General features: G+C 37.2%; 1 protein-coding gene and 1 long non-coding RNA gene across 9 annotated transcripts in view; one reads left to right on the forward strand and one right to left on the reverse strand.

The window, feature by feature from the left end:
* Nucleotides 1-15,009, reverse strand: part of DSTYK (dual serine/threonine and tyrosine protein kinase) — a 75,421-nt gene that overhangs the window by 15,229 nt on the left and 45,183 nt on the right. For all 8 annotated transcript variants that reach the window (XR_013174262.1, XR_013174260.1, XR_013174258.1 and 5 more), the window contains 8 exons: nucleotides 12,173-12,405; nucleotides 11,648-11,731; nucleotides 10,837-11,013; nucleotides 10,111-10,240; nucleotides 9,594-9,750; nucleotides 9,012-9,144; nucleotides 7,461-7,574; nucleotides 6,472-6,586 (listed from right to left, as the gene is read on the reverse strand). Coding sequence is in view for 3 of the 8 variants with exons in the window: in XM_077157545.1 (XP_077013660.1) it covers nucleotides 6,472-6,586; nucleotides 7,461-7,574; nucleotides 9,012-9,144; nucleotides 9,594-9,750; nucleotides 10,111-10,240; nucleotides 10,837-11,013; nucleotides 11,648-11,731; nucleotides 12,173-12,405 (1,143 nt within the window). In the remaining 5 variants the exon portion in view is untranslated. The remainder of the gene's footprint in view (nucleotides 1-6,471; nucleotides 6,587-7,460; nucleotides 7,575-9,011; nucleotides 9,145-9,593; nucleotides 9,751-10,110; nucleotides 10,241-10,836; nucleotides 11,014-11,647; nucleotides 11,732-12,172; nucleotides 12,406-15,009) is intronic.
* Nucleotides 1-15,009, forward strand: part of LOC143680937 (uncharacterized) — a 38,494-nt gene that overhangs the window by 11,072 nt on the left and 12,413 nt on the right. The gene's annotated exons all lie outside the window — the stretch shown is intronic.

The raw sequence follows: 15,009 nt of genomic DNA on the forward strand, positions 1-15,009 counted from the left end.
ATAGAAAAAACAATGGATACATACAATGATAGATTCAAAGAGACAGAAGATAGAATTAGTGATTTGGAGGATGGAACAACTGAATTCCAAAAAGAAACAGAAACTATCGGGAAAAGAATGGAAAAATTTGAACAGGGTATCAGGGAACTCAAGGACAATATGAACCGCACAAATATACGTGTTGTGGGTGTCCCAGAAGGAGAAGAGAAGGGAAAAGGAGGAGAAAAACTAATGGAAGCAATTTTCACTGAAAATTTCCCAACTCTTATGAAAGACCTAAAATTACAGATCCAAGAAGTGCAGCGCACCCCAAAGAGATTAGACCCAAATAGGCATTCTCCAAGACACTTACTAGTTAGAATGTCAGAGGTCAAAGAGAAAGAGAGGATCTTGAAAGCAGCAAGAGAAAAACAATCCATCACATACAAGGGAAACCCAATAAGACTATGTGTAGATTTCTCAGCAGAAACCATGGAGGCTAGAAGACAGTGGGATGATATATTTAAATTACTAAAAGAGAAAAACTGCCAACCAAGACTCCTATATCCAGCAAAATTGTCCTTCAAAATTGAGGGAGAAATTAAAACATTCTCAGACAAAAAGTCACTGAGAGAATTTGTGACCAAGAGACCAGCTCTGCAAGAAATACTAAAGGGAGCACTAGAGTCAGAACCGAAAAGACAGAAGAGAGAGGTATGGAGAAGAGTGTAGAAAGAAGGAAAGTCAGATATGATATATATAATACAAAAGGCAAAATGGTAGAGGAAAATATTAAACATGATAAAGGACATATATGAAAATCCCACTTCTAACATCATACACAATGGTGAAAGACTGAAAGCTTTCACTCTGATATCAGAAAGAAGACAAGGATGCCTACTGTCACCACTGCTACTCAACATTGTATTGGAAGTCCTAGTCAGAGCAATTTGGCAAGAAAAAGAAATAAATAACATCCAGTTGGAAAGGAAGAAGGAAAACTTTCCCTATTTGCAGATGGCATGATGCTATACATAGACAATTCTGAATAATCCACAGAAAGAGCTACTAAAGCTAGTAAATGAATTCAGCAAAGTAGTAGGGTATAAGATCAACATGCAAAAATCAGTGTTCTATACATTAGCAATGAACAATCTGAAGAGGAACTCAAGAAAAAAATCCATTTACAATAGCAACTAATAGAATCAAATATCTCAGAATAAATTAACCAAGGATATAAAGGAGTTCTGCACTGAAAACTACTAAACATTGCTGGAAGAATCAAAGAAGACATAATAAATGGAAGGACATCCCATGTCCATGGCTTGGAAGAGTAAATATTGTTAAGATGGCACTTCTACTCAAAGTGATTTACAGATTCAACACAATCCCACTAAAAATTTCAGCAGCCTTCTTTGCACAAATGGAAAAGCTAATCATTAAATTCATAGAGAAGGGTACAGGGCACTGAATAGCCAAAATCATTTTGAAACAGAAAACTGAAGTTGGAGGATGCACACTTTCGATTTAAAAACTTACTACAAAGCTACAGTAATCAAAACAGAATGATACTGGCACAAGGACAAACAAATACACCAAGGGAATCAAACTGAAAGTTCAGAAACAGACTCTCACAGCTATGATTTTTGACAGGGTTCCAAGTCCACTCAATTGGAAAATAACGACTCTCTGACAAATTATGCTGAGAGAACTGGGTATCCATAAGCCAAAGACTGAAGGAGGACCGCTACCTCACATCATATGCAAATATTAACTCAAAATGGATCAAAGAGCTAAGCATGAGACCCAAAACTATAAAACGCCTAGAAGAAAACATAGGGACACATCTTCAGGATCCTGTGTTAGGCAATGGTTTTGTGGACTTTACACCAAAAGCATGAGCAACCAAAGAAAAAAATAGATAATAGGACTTCATCAAAATTAAATCCACACATCTGATAAGGGTAAGAAATCATACAACTCAACCACAAAAAGACAAACAACCCAATTTAAAAAATGGGCAAATGACTTATATAGACCTTTCTCAAAAGAAGAAATACAAATGGCTAACAAGCATATGAAAAGATGCTCAACATCATAATTCATCAGGTAAATGCAAATCAACACTACAAAGAGATATAACTTCACACCCACTAGAATGGCTATTGTTAAATAAATAGAAAATAAGTGCTGAGAGGATGTAGAGAAATAGGAACACTTGTTCATTGTTGGTGGGCATGTAAAATGGTGCAACTGCTGTGGAAAACAGTTTGGTGGTTCCTCAAAAAGTTAAATATTGAATGTGAGCTGGCAATCCCATTTTTAGGTATGTGCCCAAAATAACTGGAAACAAGGACTTAAATAGATATTTTCCCACTGATGTTTATGGTAATATAACAGCATTATTCACAATTGCCAAAAGATGGAAGCAACCCATATGTCCACTCACAGAAATATGGATAAACAAAATGTGGTATATGCATATAGTGGCATATTATTCAGCCATAAAAAGGAATGAAGCTTTGTCTGGTGCAACAATGTGGATGAACCTTGAAGACACTGTGAATAAAATAGCTAGACACAAAAGGAAAAATATTATATAATCTCATTTATATGAAATAATTTGAAAAAGCAAGTTCATAAAAGTCAGAAACCAGAATTCAGGTTACTAGGGGTTTGGGTGGGTATAGGGAATGGGGACTTAATGCTTAATTGGTACAGAGTTTCTATTTGGGTGATGGAAAGGTTTTAATTATGCTTGGTGATGATAATTTTGTGAATATAATTATGAACATTAAATTATATATTTGAATTGTTTAAAGGGACAAGTTTCAGTTTGTTTATATGTTACTAGAATAAAAATGTTTAAGACCCTCCTCAAAAAAAATTAATATCCTAAATCTAATATATATATATATAAAAATAACTGACCTGCAATTACTTTTCCATTTTCCGTAGCAATGGTACAATCATTCCCCATCCACTCAAGCTCAAAACCTTGGAGTCGTCTTTTAGCTTCTTTTCTGTTTATCACCCATATCAAGTTAAAAATATAATCTTCCCATTCATACTCTGAACTGATCCTAAATCTCTTATAAGTTTTTCTGTTTTAGCACTTACCAACCTAATACTGAAAAATAATCACCACCTAACTGGTCTCCCAACCTTGGTTCTCGCTCTCTCTCTTTTTTTTTCCAAAATAATTTCAAATTTACAGTTTCAAAAATAATATAAAACCCACAGAAAGAACTGCAGCATATCTCCCGCCAGATACCAAGATCTAGCAATCTTTTTTTTTTTTTTTTTTTTTTTTTTAAAGACAGAGAGAAGGAAGGAAGGATAGAAGGAAGGAAGGAAGGAAGAAAGGGAAACATCTTTAAACATTTTCTTGTTTTATTGTATTCTGTTTCTCCGTTTTTGTTACATGGGCTGGGGCCGGGAATCGAACCGAGGTCCTCCGGCATAGCAGGCAAGCACTTTGCCCGCTGAGCCACCGCGGCCCGCCCCAAGATCTAGCAATCTTAACATTTTTCTACATTTGCCAAATCATTCTATCTATCTCTCAATTCATCTACCTACCTGTCAATCTATTTTCTGTACAGTTGAATGTAGGCTGTAAAAATCATGCTCCTTAAAAAGAATATTCACTTATGCAACTATCTTAAGAATAGTTATCAAATTCAAGAAATTTAACATTGATATAAAGCTTACAGTCAATATCCCAAATTTTCATATGTCCCAGTAATGTCGTTTTGAGCCTTTTGTCCTCCCTTATTAGACGCTGTCCAGAACAACACATTAAATTTAATTTTCATTGTCTCTTTAGTTGCCCTTTCTTTCTTTCTTTTTTTTAATTGAGGGAACATATATATAAGATAAACTTTCCCGGAATGCATTTTGTAAAATGTTAAAATGAGGCTCACAACTGACCTTTAATTAAAAGTAGGACTTATAAGTATGTTGTTAGAAATTTGTATTGGACAACTAGTTAAGGGAATTACTGAAGAGTGAGAGAAACTGAGCTTGCCAAGCAAGGATTTCAGTGTAGATTTTGTCTTCATCAAATGAACCTAAAGGGTCATAGCCTAAACAACCCCAGTGAGAGGTATGGAAAGATCAAAGGTGATGGTGGAATTATACACAGACGATAGGACTTAACAAATGAATATGAATGCTGAATCATTAAACTGATATCTCTTTTAGTCTCCAGTATTTACTCCAGTTAGAAGTAAAAAGCTAAAATTGTGAAATTGTAACCCATGTCCAAGTCTGAAATATGTTCTACAACTAATTGTGGTGCTGTGCTTGGAAATTTATAGCTTTTTTGTATCTATGTTATTGCTCACAAAAAAAGAAGGAAAAAAAAGTTGATTGTGATGATAAAAAAAGTATTTAAACCCTCTAGCCTCCTATACTCTGGAGCAGCTAGAAGGAAAAATGTAAGAGGATCATATGGTAGGCCCATGACAAACTCTGGGATCTATCCTGTAACCACTTTTTGAAAAGTGCTTTGAAAACTACTGCTTTTTTATTTCTTTGCTTTGTATATAAATTATATTATACAATAAAAAAAGGTAAAAAAAAAAAATGAACCTAAAGGAACAAGTTACAGTTAAAGTTTGAATGTCTTTTTCCACATCTGGTTGTTGCTATTTACATTTCTTTGTTGAGCCTATACCTTCATAAGCTTTTTAGTAGGTATGAGTTGAACACTTCTGTTTCATTGTCAAGACAGAATCAGAGGCCATGAATTAACAGCTGATTTGTCTGTTTTCTTCTGTTTCCATGGCTGTCTCTATTGCCTCACCTTGATTTATAAGCAAAACCTGGAAAGCCTACAAAAATAAGTGTTTTGTGGTTTAGCAAGGAACAATACAGAAAATATTGCTGTTATTTTGGGTGAAGAAAATCAATTTTGTACTGTTTATTTCAATCTAAATAAAATTAATTTTGTTTAAAAAAAAAAAAAGATAAACTTTCCCATCTCAACCACTCCCAAGCATGCCATCCAATGGAATTAATCACATTCATAATATTACAATTACTTCACCAACTTCCATTTCTAAAACCTTCCCATCTCTCTAAACAGAATCCATACGTTCATTATGCATTAACTCCCCATTCCACTGCTCCCTACTCCTGGCAACCTGTACTCTACTTTCTGTTGCTATGAATTTGCATATTCTCCAATATTTTCTCCATAGTTATCATGGGATTTATATTTAGGGTGTTAAATTTAACATCCTCAATCTGTAACAATCTAGTTTGCTTTGATACCAACTTAACATGAATAGTACATATAAACTATGTTCCCACCCCATCCATCCCCCTTTATATAGTTCTTGTCACAAATTACACATTCATACCTTTTAAGTATAAACCAATGATTTATCATTACATTTTATACATTCTACAAGAACCTTGGTTCTTCCTTCTTACACTTCTTTACCTACTGCTCTTAAACTAATCTTCCATAAACATTTTCTTTGCATCACTCTTCTGTTCAAAAGTTCAATAGCTCCTTACTCCACATCAAGCATTAGCTCCTTTGCCTAAATTTCAGGTTCAATCTATTTCCAAATTTATTTTCTACTACTCCCCAAATGGCTTTCCTTCCTGTCATGCTTATCTCTATTTTCTGATTTTCTTCATCTATCCAACTCCAGCCTCCAGAATTTTTCTCCTTAATGATAAATGCTCAGACTTTGGAGACAGAAAGATCTAGAATCAAATCCCAGCTCCACTTTTTAGCTCAATATTTTGGAGTAGGTTTCTTCATCAATCTGGCTTCAACTGCTTTATCCATAAAATGGATAAAGATGCATCATCAGCATAGAATTGCCATAAAGATTAAGAGAAACAATATATATTTAAAAAACAAACCCATACTGGGTAGCTAAAAGTACTACTTAATAAATATGAGTTCCTTTGATATCTATCCATTTTTCCATTTCTGACTCTACTTCTATCCCAAATCCCAACTCTACCACAAAGTTGTCAAACCTTTCAGCCTTCATTTATCCCTTCATTAAACCCCAATAGTACATTATGAGGCATTTAATATTAGCACTTAATCACATGCTATCTTATACTATTTTCTAATTATTTTACCTCTCTTGATATGATATTTCTTTATCAGTTGTTGTTCTTTAATGACAGAGGACAACTCCCTAGTATCTAACCAAAGAAATTAATCAATCAATACTTTAGTATCAAATAGTTGATTGCCTATGAAAATGTATGGCACTAAAATCTTAGAGACATTCAAAAGAACAGTTAGTGACTTGGAGGAAGCTTTTACTTATTTTTTTCTCACCCCTTTACCCCTGCACTTTGCCCCCTAACTTCTCTTAGTTTTCCCTGTTCTGGTTTTTCCCTTGCCTGTACCAGACCTCCCAGAAATACTCACAGATACTACTTAGTTTGACAGGTAACACTTAGGGACAAGGTACTGAGCCCTGCCCAAACCCATTCCCTGCCCTTCAGTCTTACCTGTGAAAAGTTCAGGAGCCATATGGATAGGAGTCCCCACAATGCTGCCTGACATCATGGCCTCTGGCTTGCAGAATCCTAAGTCAGTGATCTTGGCACGGTTCTGTCTGTCTAGCTGTTAACAAAACAAAGTGAGAGATACCCTGTCTGTGATCCTGCCCACAGCACTTAGTTGCATACCCAAGTTCAAAAGAGTAGGTGCCTAGCTCAAAGTAGGTATTTATTAAATCTTGCCTCCAACCTCCCTACCTCCAGATTCATTCTCATTACCTTCTTCTCCCCCACTTATGAGCACCTGATAGCAAGGACTATTTTTTTCATCTTTATATTCCCAGAACTGATAGGACCTCAGTACATCTTGGAAGAATAAATAAGTGAAGGTCTATGAAAGAACACCAAGGAAAGCATTTCAGGTTCTGATTCTCCTCTGACCTTCAGACCTCAGAGCAAATAATTGATAACTAGAAGGTTGAGGTCCACTGGTTAGCTGAGAAGAGTTTCTAGAAATCCCTGTAGCTTCCTTCCCTAAAGACTAAAGAGAATAAATCTATGTCCCACTTGGCTACTGATAAACCTCTTAGGTTTCAATTACAATTTTAGGAAGATTTCTCCCTTCTCCCAAAGAGAGACAGAGAGAAAATATGAATCTGAGTGAAGGGTATATAAGTCTTCATAGTACTGGCCTTTTATCTTTTCTGTAAGTTTAAAATTTTTCAAAACAGTGTTTGGAGAAAAAAACCTTAAATAATAAAGCTAAGTCTATGATGAAGCCCACAGGAACAAAATCTTCATTTTTTGAAGATTTATTCAAGTCTTCAAGTTTTGAAGACTCAAGCTTTAAGTCCAAGATATCATCTGTGATGTTGTTAACTCTATTATGGTCTCTCTGGGCTTTTCCTACGACCAAACTTGCATTTGCATGTATCCTTCAAAAGGTCACATGACTCAGAGAGGCAAGATATTATCTTGGGGGAAACAGCCCTACTTACCAGCACATTTTTCAATTTGATATCACGGTGGACAAGTCCCTGGCTGTGCAGAAAGCGGATTCCTTCCACCACATCTAGTGCTATCTGTAAACGTGTCTCCAGGGTCAGCCCAGCCTTGGGAAAACAAAAAAACTTACTTGTCTCTAACAAGGAAATTCCTCAAACCTTACTTGCTTGAACCAACTGAGAGTTCCTGCTTTGGGATGCTAAAAGACTCACTGCATTAGGGCACACAAGGTCAGAGAAGTAAATGAAAAGAGAAAGGAAAGAGAAAAGCAGACAGAAGAGGGAAGCTTGACAATCCCCAAGTGTGATTAGGAGAGGGTGTGATGAAATGACTGAAGGCATGCCCTCATTTCTAGCATAAGAACAAACTCTGGAACTGCCCACGAGACTCAAAGTATCACTAGGTGCTAATTAAATCCCTCTGACAGATTTACTTCCATTGCTCTGTAGGCCTGGTTGGCTATGTTGGCTTTGTAGATTCAAATATCAAAGTCATATGACTTCCACCAAGCCTCTAATTTAGGGTCTCAAACTCTGGAGAACATAATATCACTCACCCAAAAGCTTAAATATGGTTCTCTAACCTATGTATGGAAAAGCACCAGACGTTGCCGAGCTAAACTCCTCTGAAATACAGAGGGAAAATAAAGCCACTTGGACAATCATTTTCTTCGTTATACTCATTCTTCAGGGCTCCTGGAAGCATTTCTAAGGTTTCCTCTGCCCCACTTTTAGAAGCCTCTATACAATGTAAAATATAAGAGGTATTTATGAGAAGGGATCTACTTTCTCTGGGGCAGCTTTTCTTCCCTTCTTCTCAGCCCAAATGTAGAGAACAAATGAAGAAAACCTCTCTATTTCCCTTCTAGTGGTTGTTTTAGATGAGGGAAATTCAGTATCCAATTGAAGCTTTCACCATGATTCTAGACTTCACTCAAATAAAATCCTTTCATAGCTCCTCATTATCTTTAACAGAATTTGAATTCTAAGGAAATTCTTAACATTTTTGGCCCTCTATAATTGGACTCCAACATCTCTTCGGATATTATCTTCTCCCTATTTCCAAAATGAATCAACTGCTCCAGCCTGATTAGTAACCTCACTGGCCTTTAAATAGGCTCTGGGCATTATGCTGGCAATTATACTTTTAGTATCCCCTTCTGGTGCTTAATACAGGGTCCTATACAAAGTAGACACTAATAAATATCTGTTGACTAAAACACAAAATCTGACTTTACTCTTCCTTCTCTTTTTCCATCAATGATTAGAATTATAGGAATAGCTCTTCTAAGAAGTCTAGATTTTTACAACCACATAGGAATTAAAGTAGTGAACAACAGTTTATTCTAGATACGTACTGAGGAAGAAAACAGAGACAGAAATTTTTAAGGTTTTTTTGGAAATAAGGGCAACAAAGCATGATTGCTCCAACAAGCTCTTATGAAAACCAGAAGCTCTGAATTAACAGAAAAAGATTAAGGACCAGAAAGGAACCAGGGGATCTGGCTACCAGCTGATCTTGCTCTTCTCCTTCTCTCATCTTACCTTTAGCCCTGTATAGAGATCCCGGTGTAGCCGCTCCATAATGAGCAGCACAGCAATGCTGGAGCCACCACCATAGTTGTAGTCAATGACTGAACCATGGAGATCCACAAGTCGCTCATGCTTGGGCAGAGACCTGGAAGGAAGGAGAGGGGTCTTAGGTTCTAATATTGCAAAGCATGACACAAGTGTGGAAAAGAATAACCTCAAGATCACACCTAGTCCAGGTCTAGAGATAATGGCCCTCAGTGCAAAGAGAAGGCAAAGATACTCTAACAAGGCCTCTCTAACAAGGACAAAGAATTGAATCTAAAAATTGACAAGCCTAAATAAGGTCTAAGGAAGAAAGTCAAATGGAAGGATTAGTTTGAGAAATTAGGATGGTGGGGAAAGGGCAAGCAAAGACAGAAAAGACTCTGAAGAGAACACATTTCTGTGCTGGACACCAAAATACTAGTTTACAACATTTGAAACCCAGGCAGGGAAATATAAGACATGCTTTAGCTGTTGGTTCAAAACTTAAACCAGGCTTTTGGCTTCTTCTCTGTATCTTTTCCCATAAAGATTAATAAGACTAAGACCCACCTCATGTAGTGAAACTCCAAAGCCAAGTCATTCCAGTGCTTCTCGTCTGGAGGGACAACTGACTTGAGGGCACAAGGGAAGTGTCCTCCCCAGTTGTCACACAGGTACACCACACCATATTGGCCCCGGCCTAGTTCCTGTCCCAGTTTAGGTTTACCTATAAGACACAGAGACAGAAATGAGGCAAGAGGGACGGGAACTTGCTCGGTAAATTCCATATGATTCTTAAATGTGGATCTGCTCAAAAGCCAGGAAGTCATAATTATTCCAGGGGAAGAAATTCTGGTGTCATTCTAAACCAGTAGAAAGTAACCTAGCTGGCTGAATTGAAATAAACTTTGATGATACATATAAATAGCAGGACGAAAAAGACTTCAGGAGTTCTTATACATAACAGTAAGGGCCTAAAGAAGCAGCTTTAGACAACAGGATTCTTACCAAGGCTGGACATGAGATTATCAGGTATCCAGAACCCTCCTCCTATTTACTCAGGGGCAAAAAAAAATTAAGGACTCACGATGCAGCAAGACATCCTGTAAAGAACGGCTCTCTAAAGAAAGGCGGGCCAGGCGGGGGGCATGATCTTTCCGAACCTTCAGCCACAAATCTTCAGTTTTCTCCAGCCGACCTGAGTGGCCAGCTTCCAGCTGGGAGGAAAACACAGAAAAGACATGCAACTTACCAAGTCCCTAGCCTTGGCTTCTCATCTGTAATATAGGGATAATAATATCCACCTCATAAGGACTTGTGAGAAATATATAAGATGTATGTAATTCATTTAGTATAAAGACCAACACATAGCAGGCACTGAACAAATAACTCTTCCTCTTGGATGCATAACCACATCTATACTTCCTTTAACACTACAGACCCATACCAAAGGAATAATATGAAGTCACATAATTGTGAACTAGTATGGAAATTGGAAAATCATCCTTTTCTGTCATGCATTCCTAAAATATTATATAAACTTATAAAATTCCTAGCCCTCTGGATTTTCATTGCTCACTCAGTGAAATGGGACAAGATTAACTGAGCTCCCTCCATTCTTTCTAGAGTTAGAAAAATAACTACATGAAAAATTTATTGATGCAACTTCCTGTAAATATTATCTTTTGACAAAACAGAAAATATACTGATGATTTAAAAAAAAATTATACGAAAAGCAGAGAGCAAAATATTCTTCTATGGATGGGATTCTTCTCTGCTTGATCTAGTTATATTTCCTTTCCCACATACCCACCTGCCTCAAGGAGGCTGCAAAAGCCTCATGAGAACTATTGAGCCGAGTCCGGAATTGGCTGCAAATGCTCTTAGCCAACTTTGAAGCACTGAGGCTCTCAATGGCTTCTTGGGCCACCTTTCTCTTCCATTCTTGAGTGATGGCAGGGGGACTCACCCATGTGATGCGCTGTATGATCTGCCAGAATGAGGACAGTGAGATCACTGAGGGATGGGAGACAGGGACCGCTGAAAAGACCCCAATGCCCTTCATTCTCTGGGTTACCTACTCATTAGGAATGGGCTCTTAACATAGGAGCTGTATGAAATACAGGTTCTCTCCATTTCTATCTCACTATCAGGGCTCAGGCCTGATGAAAAAGCATCAAAGAAACACTGGGTTGACTTTACATGCTCACGAACCCTCAATATACTATATTCAATGCCAGAGAGTGCTTGATAAATTTCTTTTGAAGTTAATAAGTCTACATAAGCAACAGACCAAATTAAGAACAAAAATCACACTTTTGGCCTCTGGCAAAAACAAAGCCTAGTTCTGTGAAAACATTTAAATTGGGAAAAAGAGATATGAAGAAGCTAGTGAAGTAGTCTTACAGCACCATAAAATATCATCTGCCCACCATTTTTAAGAGTTGAGGGGAACACTATTAATAATTACTTCAAAATAGTCATAAGCCAGAATTCTCCCAGGCATACAAACCAGGACTAATGGTCACCCTGCACTAACAGAAGATCTAAACATCAGTTGTCTGTTGGGGATTCATTTGAAAAAACCAAGAACTAAACATATTTTTCCTCTAAACGACCTCTACCTGCTTGATTTGCTCCCATAGCATCCTTGTAACTGAGGACCCTGAGTGAAATGTGACTTCAACATGATAGGCAGCATTTAAGATCTGAAAGATAATATACAAAAGAAAATTAATATGTCCTTTATGGAGTGATTAGTTCAAAAATGCAATAAATAACATTTACTTCAAGAATATAGTCCAGTCCCTGGGTGCCCATATTTATCCACCAAAATATATGCAGAGTCAAACTCCTGGGAACTCAGGTTACTATTTTGTGATTATTTAGGTCCCTTTATTTTATCTTCATCTTCTTGCTCATCAACTTAACTGCAATTTTAATGTCCATGAACACCTTCTACAGACAATAGTGATGTGGAAGGAAATAAAAATAAAATCCAAACTGGACTGACAAAAAGGTGAATGGAAATTCTTGACTAGGTTGAAGTTGAGCTTATGTGTAGATTCTGTTTCATGTGTTATCTGTGACCTAATGTCTTAACAACTGTTCTTTGAGTTCCTGTTTGGGATCATCACTGGTTTGAGTACCTGTTTGAGATAATTACTAGTGATGTGAATTGAAACATCCTGGGATTTCTCCAGGCTCTGCAGACACCGTTCCAGGGTTCCCACGAAGCTCTCACGTAGATAATCTACTGAGCTGATCAGCTTGTTAGCCACCGCCTGATTGAGTTGGGAGATGATGAGTTCCTGGATCTGTCGGATACAGCATTTGATCTCTCTGGTGCCCACTGGTTCCCCATTCTCAGAGATAATGACATCTATAGAGATAGAGCAATGAGCCTGTCAGTTGTGTGAGAAAGGGGCAGGCACACTAAATAAAGGCTCTCCAAAGCACTATCATGATGATGGCTACAAAAAACACATGGTTGACTGATGAACAACTTCAGACTTTCATCATGAACAGGGGCCATATAACTTCCAATTACTTAACAAAGCTAAGAATCCTGAGAAGGAAAATTATATCTAGAAAGAAAATGCCGATTTTGTTAGCTTTTATGTCACATTTATAGGAAAGGAGGAATGATATTTATTGAATGCAGACTATGTGAAAGGCACTATAGTTTAAGTATTTTACATGTGTAATCCAATTTAATCTTCACAATTTTGTGAAATGGTATTATTGCTTATATTTTCCAGATCAGGAAACAGCCTCAAAAAGAAGAAAAATCAGGCTTTAGGAAGAAGGTCTAGTTAGAAAATAAAACAGCAGCATCTGAACCTAAAGCTAATTGATTCCAAAGTCTATGATCTTTGTCATATTTCATACTGTCTAACATATTATTGAAAATTCACGAGTCTAGTGGTACACTGTGCAGCATCCAAGGAAAAGCTGAAAGAAAAGGCTACTAAGTTGTGGTACACATCAGTAAATTTTGCCCTGCCTGCAGTAGCTACCATTCCTCATCCCCCAACTGCATGGCAGGCAGCCATGTGGACTGTAGCCTGGGCTCTTGGTACAGCTTCTTGGTACCAGGGTCGGCTATAAAAACCTAGTACCCCCAAATCTGGGGGTATATGGTCTCATCGTTGATTACTGCTTTTAATCAGGTACTTCAGATCAGTAGGGGGCTGGCTCTGAGGGTGGCCATTGTTCCAACTCCCTTCAGGCAAAACAGCAGAGAAGTCTCAAAGAGGCAATGCCTTTTTTTGTGTCCCCCCCCCCCCCCTTTTCTCTTTCCATTCCTCTTTTAGGGTCAAAAATAGTTTGAAAAAAAAAATCTCAAATTGACAGCTCCAGCCCTCAACAACAAGAGAAAGCCTAGTAATCCCAGAGAGGCAGGAGAACTAGGTTTCCAGAGTTTTAACAACATAATACTCAGAATGCCCAATTCTCAACAAAACATTACGAAACACACAAAGAATAAGGAAGTATGGTCCATTCACAGGAAAAGAAAGAATTTCCCAGAATCCTTCCCTGAGGAAGTTCATAGTTTGGAACAATTAGTCAAAGAAGTTAAATCAACTATCTCAAGTACATTCAATGGACTAAAGGAACCCATATACAAAGAACTAAAGGAAAATAGGAAAACGTTGTCTGAACAAAAATAAAAACATAGGATAACCAAACAGAAATTTTGGTACTGCAAACTACAGTAAATTGAAATTAAAAAAACTCATTAGACAGATTTAACAAAAGATTAGAACAAGAAGAAAGGATCAGAAACTTGAAGATAAGACATCTGAAATTATTCAGTGTGAGGAGCTGAAAGAAAAAATAATGAAAAACAATGACCTGTGAGACAACATCAAGCATAATAACACATGCTTCAGCAGTGCCCCAGAAAGACAAGAGAGAGTGGCAAAAAAGGTAGTCAAAGACATAATGGTCAACAACTTCCCAAATCTGATGAAAGACATGAATGTACATATCCAGAAAACTAAACAAACTCCTTGTAGGAGAGACTCCCAGAGGTCTACACCAAGATACATTATCTTAAAATTGTCAAAATCCAAAGACAAGGGAGGATTTTGAAAGCAGCAAGAGAAAAGCAAATTGTCACATACAAGGCATCTCCAAGAAGATTAACAGCAGACATCTCATCAAAAACCATGTACGGGGCAAGCTGCGGTGGCTCAGTGGCCAAGTTCTCGCCTGCCATGCTGAAGACCTGGGTTCGGTTCCTGGTGGTGCCTGCCCATGTGGAAAAAAAAAAACCATGGAGGCCAGGAGACTGTGGGATAGCATATTTAAATCTTTAAAGACAAACTCTCAACCGAGAATTCTATATTTGGCAAAATTATCTTTCAGAAAGGAAGGAGAAATTAGGATACTTACAGATAAACAAAAGCTGAAAGAGTTCATTATCAGAAGACCTGCTCTATAAGAAATACTAAAGGAATCCTTCAGGCTGAAAGAAAAGAACATTAAACTGTAATTCAAAGTCATAAGAAGAAATAAAGAACACTGGTAAAGGTAACTAGATAGGTAAATATAAAATCCTATATTATTTTACTTTTGGTTTGTAACTGTCTTTTTCTCTCCTATATGACTTAGCCAAATATATAGAATAATATTTTAAATCATGTTAATAGGGCGGGCCACAGTGGCTCAGCAGGCAGAGTTCTCACCTGCCGTGCTGGAGACCCAGGTTCATTTCCCGGCGCCTGCCAATGTAAAAGAAAAAAAACTAAAAAAAATCTCTGTTAATAGACATAAAATGCTTAAAGATGTAATCTGAGGCAATAGTAATATAAAGGGAGAGGAACAGAGATCCACAGGAATAGACAGTTTGTATACTACTGAAAAACTAGGTTGGTACTAGTCGAGTTAGGTTGTTATTGGTTTAAGATGTTCATTATAATTATGAAGGCAACCATTAAGAAAATAACTAAAAAATATAGAGAAAAGGAAAGAGGAAGGG

The sequence above is a fragment of the Tamandua tetradactyla genome, chromosome 4 (assembly GCF_023851605.1).
Source record: "Tamandua tetradactyla isolate mTamTet1 chromosome 4, mTamTet1.pri, whole genome shotgun sequence".
In the NCBI taxonomy this organism is placed as follows: Eukaryota; Metazoa; Chordata; class Mammalia; order Pilosa; family Myrmecophagidae; genus Tamandua; species Tamandua tetradactyla.